The sequence below is a fragment of the Ostrinia nubilalis genome, chromosome 20 (genome assembly GCF_963855985.1).
Source record: "Ostrinia nubilalis chromosome 20, ilOstNubi1.1, whole genome shotgun sequence".
NCBI lineage: Eukaryota > Metazoa > Arthropoda > Insecta > Lepidoptera > Crambidae > Ostrinia > Ostrinia nubilalis.
In genome coordinates this window covers 8,984,512-8,990,511 of record NC_087107.1, presented here as the reverse complement: position 1 = coordinate 8,990,511, position 6,000 = coordinate 8,984,512, and the positions used below count along the sequence as shown (strand labels likewise).

General features: G+C 40.8%; 1 protein-coding gene across 1 annotated transcript in view; it reads right to left on the bottom strand.

The window, feature by feature from the left end:
• Window positions 1–1,887: 1,887 nt before the first annotated feature.
• Window positions 1,888–6,000, bottom strand: part of LOC135081604 (katanin p60 ATPase-containing subunit A-like 1) — a 30,450-nt gene continuing 26,337 nt past the window's right edge. The window contains exons 8-10 of the mRNA XM_063976349.1: window positions 4,825–4,983; window positions 3,673–3,896; window positions 1,888–3,231 (exon numbers count right to left, since the gene is read on the bottom strand). Of these exons, the coding sequence (XP_063832419.1) occupies window positions 3,033–3,231; window positions 3,673–3,896; window positions 4,825–4,983 (582 nt within the window). The 3' untranslated portion in view covers window positions 1,888–3,032. The remainder of the gene's footprint in view (window positions 3,232–3,672; window positions 3,897–4,824; window positions 4,984–6,000) is intronic.

Genomic DNA, 6,000 nt, shown 5'->3' with positions numbered 1-6,000 from the left:
AGAGGGGATTGCCTGTCAGTTCCACTCCTGGGTTAATAACTCTATGTTATATGCACATGTTTCCACAACACCTATGAGGGTTATTTGGCGCATTTTTTTACCAGGTTTCCCCAGTAGGCCTTTTTTAAGATGTATTTGTTATCCTATTCAATTCAAAGCTATTTTAATAGAGTTGAAGTTGTGGACTTGCGGAGTAGTTAACAGAATGCGAATTCTCCAACTTTTTGCATCGTTACCACATAAACGGTGACTCTTAGAAAAAACGGGCAAAGACAATTTGAATAGATAATTTTATGATATACTACTATTTCTTATCATTTCATAAGATAAGTTTACTGTTTGGTGGAAAAATGCAAAAAACTTCAACTACGTAAATTTTTTTTTCAAATGACGGATCGTTAGGGACTTTTGACATTTCATTAAGGATGGTGTTCTCAACATTCACACAAATTTTCAGCTCTATGCGAATTATTATAACCTGGATTTTCTGACTTGACCGGGCTAAAAGAGTGACCATAGAGTTACAAGTAGAGTAGTGACGTATGCATATAAGAGCTTTTAAACATAATAGACACGAAAACTTCGTATCTTAGAAACTCACGGTGCAGTCCTTCGTCTAAGTTGCAAACATTTTTCGACAATTAAAGATGACAAACGACATTGAGGTTGATAATTTTATATTCGACGTCGACAACACATCATGATACAATGCTGAGTCGTGGCACGAGGCGATATCCTTAGATTAATAAATTAATCTAAGGCGATATCACATTGGATTTATGTGTAAGACCGTTATGAAGAAAACACTTTTTTGACTCTTCGGATCATCGAATCTCAGAAACGCTGACTCTTAGGAGAAAGTGTATAGACAATTTTGATAGATAATTGTATGGTCTTAAACCTTGTCATACATATTTTTGGGATAAAACTTACCGTTTGGCTGAAAATCTCAAAAACCCGTATTTTTTAAGTTTGACCCTGAATTTTTTTTTTAGCACATGACGGTTCGATGGGGACTTTTCAGAGTTAATTCATAATGGTGCTCTGAACATTCGTACCAATTTTCAGCTGTATGCTAATTATTGCAGGGTTCATGTCTATTTTGACTGGACTATAAATTGATCGCCTCTCGACTAAATTATTATACAGGGTGTCCCAAAATGGGTGAATCAAACTGATAGGGGAGGTAGCTCTACTAATGTACTATCCCTAAAAAATATGAAAAAAAAAAATAAAGCGCAGGACACAATTTGCCTAAGTATCTGGCTATAATTGCTGCGTTTGGAGTTTATTTGTACTTTTTTCTTACTAATATTAATTGTACATGATCGCTTCGTTTATCTGTAAACAAACTTTTGAAAATAATGACTAGATTTCGAGTTTAGAGCACATTATTTAAAAAAAAAATCCGAACACAATCATATTTTTTAGGGATAGTACATTCTCTACTAGCTACCTCCTAGCTCCCCTATCCGTTTGATTCACCCATTCTGGGACACCCTGTATATATTATTGACGAGTTGCACCCCCCACACCACACCTCCTGCTCCCACTCTGGACACGGACGTCACGGACCAACCCTATACATATTGTAGAGCTTTTTGGCGGGAAAGTGAAGCGTCATGTTGTAAGTTTTTTTTCTTGGTCTTGGTAGTACCACAGAAATTATGTACTACAATGATGCGTATTCTAAAAACCTTCCAAGTGTTTTCTGTCTCGTTTTCACACTTGGTAAGAGCGAGGTAGCTCTAGCTAGTGTACCTAAAGATATTTGAACTAAAAGGTGTGTTCTGTCTGTATTCAAATACATATTACATCTAGTCGGTGTTCGTGCGTGGTGTTCTCATTGATTTTGCCTGTAAGGGTTGTGCAAAGAAAACAAATCGATGAATAAAATTGTTTTATTTCCACTTTCGTTACACGAGATTTGTTAACATGCTTGCAAAAATATTATTATCTTTACAATTAAATCGTTAGACCAATATTATTATTTCATCTGGTACAATACTGTGTTAAAAATCTGATGAATGATGAACACATCTATTGCTATATACTAAAATAGAAATGGGGTAACCCAACCTCCATTGGAAGCAGTAAGTAGGTAGGTACATGCAAGTAGGTGGATTTAGGTAGGTACTAACCATTAATTTAAAATTGACCATATTTTAATCATGCTACACAATTTCCTTTTAACAAACATTTAAATCGCAAAATAGTCCCTTTAAATTTTAATTGAGCGAAATACTACAATAAATGCCAAATAAAATTTATTATTAAAGTAACAATATTGTTTTATTTTCCTTTTAATATAAATCTATAAAAAACGTACATATAAATTAGTTATGGCATAAAATTATATCTAAACTAAATATTTCGATTAAACCTAATTTAAGTACAAAGATCACGGCGCTTCAATAAAAAGTAACAAAATGTGATGACAGATCTGGCAAACACCTTCGTTCGAGTTGAACATCTGTATTGAAGTATTTATATTACAAGTTTGTGTTGTGCATAGAATATTACTTTCATATCACTAACATTGCATGTAAAAATAGTATCTCCATGTAAAATACCAACAGACTAATAAACAGATTGAAGCCTATTTACAAGTAATCCAAACAGTATCGTTCCTCTACTTCGTTCAAAGCTGTTACAGTCAAGTTTATAAAATTTCGATATGCCTCTATCAATGTATACTTTAATTTATGTATTAATACTGAAATAGTCAAATTTACGCGTAATCTATAATAATTAAGGCAATCATCGTTTAACATTAACCACACGGTAGTCATTTAACCTCCATTAAAATATTAAGCCAAAACGTCATTATCACATTTCGAACAGAAATCTGCAATGTTTTTGTATCAAACACCGTCTGGCGAGGACCACGTTTGCGTTGCTCTTCAGTATCAGATAGTGCTGGCAGTCGACATGAATTTAAATATAAATGCTGAACGTTCCCGGTATTGGTCGAGTGTGGTGTATGGCGGGTCGACGGGCAGTCGAGCGAGCGGCCGCGGCGCTCGCTACAATCAGGAGGAGCCGAACTCGTCCATCCAGGCGAGGTACTTCTGTATGTCGCCCTTGGACACCGACTTGTTGCACTTCGACAGAGCCTCCATGAAGTCGTGCTTGGTGACCGGCAGGTCAAGTTCTTCCTTCGCGAGTTGCTTGATCTGCTCGGGCTTGAGGCCGGCGATCTTTCGCCGCATCGACATCATTGATGCATCCCTGTAATGCAAAATATTCATGTTAATATTTTGGTTTCGGACTTTTACGGGTCTAGAATTCGCGGAAAATAGTTTTTAGGAGCTTGCAAATTTTTTTTTTTTTCACTAAAATGTGCGCAAAAAAAATTTGCTTGGAGGTTCAAGACGAGATGCCTTAAGCAATTGTTTAATTTGATTAAGGGTTAATCGGGCACTGGTGAGTGTATGTGCGCACGCGCAGGTTAGCGAAGGTACGTGTATAACCTGCAAACATTGAGGATGTCCGCTCTAGAGTAGCCATCGAGCTTCTTGGCGACTTGTCGCAGGTCGACATCAGCATCCAGCTTGACCTCTCTCAGACATCAGTCTGATCACATAGATCACTGTAGTAACGTCTCGCGGCCCTCCTGCGCTATAAAGCAAGTGTGTTGCTTGCGCATATGAAAGGAGTATGTTTTCTCACCTGCAAACGTTGGTGATGTCAGCTCCGGAGTAGCCATCCAGCTTCTTGGCGACCTGCCGCAGGTCAACATCGGCATCCAGCTTGACTTCTCTCAGACTGATCTGTAGTAACGCCTCGCGTCCCTCCTGCGTGGGCAGCGGGATATAGATGCGCTTCTCGAGGCGCCGACGCAGCGCCTCGTCGATGTCCCAAGGGAAGTTGGTTGCCGCTAGCACCATCACCACCTGGGAACGTTAAACGAGCCCCATTAGATCGGTAATCGTCCCTTAAAGGGTTTAATGGGCTCAATAAAATGAGCTATATTTAGCTGCAACTCGGTTGCAACATTGCAGCTATTTATTTGAAAATACAGTGCGTGGCCCAGTTGGAAAAGGGTTAGTGATTATTTTTAGTTTAACAACAAAATATTACGTTAAATCACGTCTTATAAATCAGCACTTCAATGGGCTATAAAATTGCCACCGTTTCAGCGATACAATCGATGTAGTCGCGTGACTGTTAAGGACCACCAACGCTAACGTCTTTTGATCGTCATTGTCTTGCCCAAGCGCCTGCGCAGCGCAACTCTTAAGACGCTAGAGTGAGGGAGGCCATAAATGACCGATTCTTCTGGGTTCCATCGCTATGGCTATAGGCTGATTTGAGTGAGAGAATAAAGTTCGCCTTATAAACTAATAACTGTCGCATAAACCTTTATTACCTTGCTGGGCTCATCAGTGGCAGTCCCCAGCCTGTTCATCTGTACGAGCAGCTCGGACTTATTTATTTTTATTTAAAAACTTATATGCACATAGAACGGTGTAACGGTGACTTAACGGAGTAACACTAAACACCTTGCTGGAGTTGCTAGGCTCGTCAGTAGCGGAACCAAATTCCCATCAAGATAGATAATGTGGTCTGTAATAGTTACTTTTCTGAGCTCATCAGTAGCGGACCCCAGCCCATCCATCTGCACTAGCAACTCTGACTTGACGCGGCACGAAGCCTCGTGCTCGCTGTCGGAGCATTAAACGGAACCGCACTAAACACTAATAAATGCAGCAATTACTTGCTGGGCTCATCAGTAACGGACTCCAGCCAATCCACACACATTAAAAGCTCGGCCTTTTTGCGGATTAACATTGAACATAAATAAACAAATGCAGTATTTACCTTGCTGGGCTCATCGGTGGCGGATCCTAACCCGTCCATCTGCACGAGCAGCTCGGACTTGACGCGGCGCGACGCCTCGTGCTCGCTGTCGGAGCCGCGGCGCGAGCACAGCGAGTCGATCTCGTCGATGAAGATCGTGCTCGGCGCGTAGAACCGCGCCTGGGATGGGAGTTGAAAATTGAAGAAAATTAAGTTTATTTTCACACGGCAATTAACATAGTACAAAAGTGCATTTGGTACAACTAGATATTATTAGATTACAACTAAGATTGTGGGAGACTGGTGTCTAATGTAGGCAAAGATTGCCTGTGTCTTTGAGCACCAAGCCTCCACTCCCGGTATGGATTCTATTTGGGTTAGAGCTTATTGCTTACTACGGTAAGAATACACATTTGAATAACTATAAATTAAAGAAAATATTTTGATTTCTATGCGATAACTTTATGCTCTTCTGTGTATCTATGCTAGGTCATAATAAGGGTTCTTACACACGAACAGCATTTTGCTGTCGACGCATGTAACTGCAGTCGACGTCAGAAGGCGACGGCTAGCTGTCGACGTGCTGTCGACGCGTTCGCGGCTGCCGCCGGCAGGTGGCGACAGCTAGCCGCCTCCGCCATTTTGAAGGTCAACTGTCAGTAGTCCAGGAGCTTACACGCACACCTAATGAGTTCCGAACAAATTGATTCGGAATTGCTAAAAAATTAGTGCTGTCAAAAACAATGAAATAATATGGAACTCGAATTTAGAAGGCTACCATAATAAAACATTAAAAAATAGAGCATGGGCGTCGATATGTGTAGTCTCATTCTCTATTCAATAACATTTCTTAAACCCACAATGACCGGTTCTTTCTCTTTCGTCGACGACGACGGAGTAAATGCAACAACAGTGTTTCTTCAATGAAATCCATTTTCAACTGGCTGGCTCCTGTACAAAGACGTACGCCGACACGGTCGTCGCAGCAAGCAGTCGACTCGTCGACGGCAGACGTCGACGTGTCGACAGCTTGCTGCGGGCACGTCGACGGCTAGCTGCCGACAAGTGACGGCGACTGCGGTCGCCTTTGCTGTCGTCAATGTGCTGCTCGTGTGTAAGAGCTCTAAGTGTGTGAGTTTAAAGGTGTTTTGTGTGTGTAAATATGCGTGTGTTTGTGTGAATGTGCGTGTGTGTGTG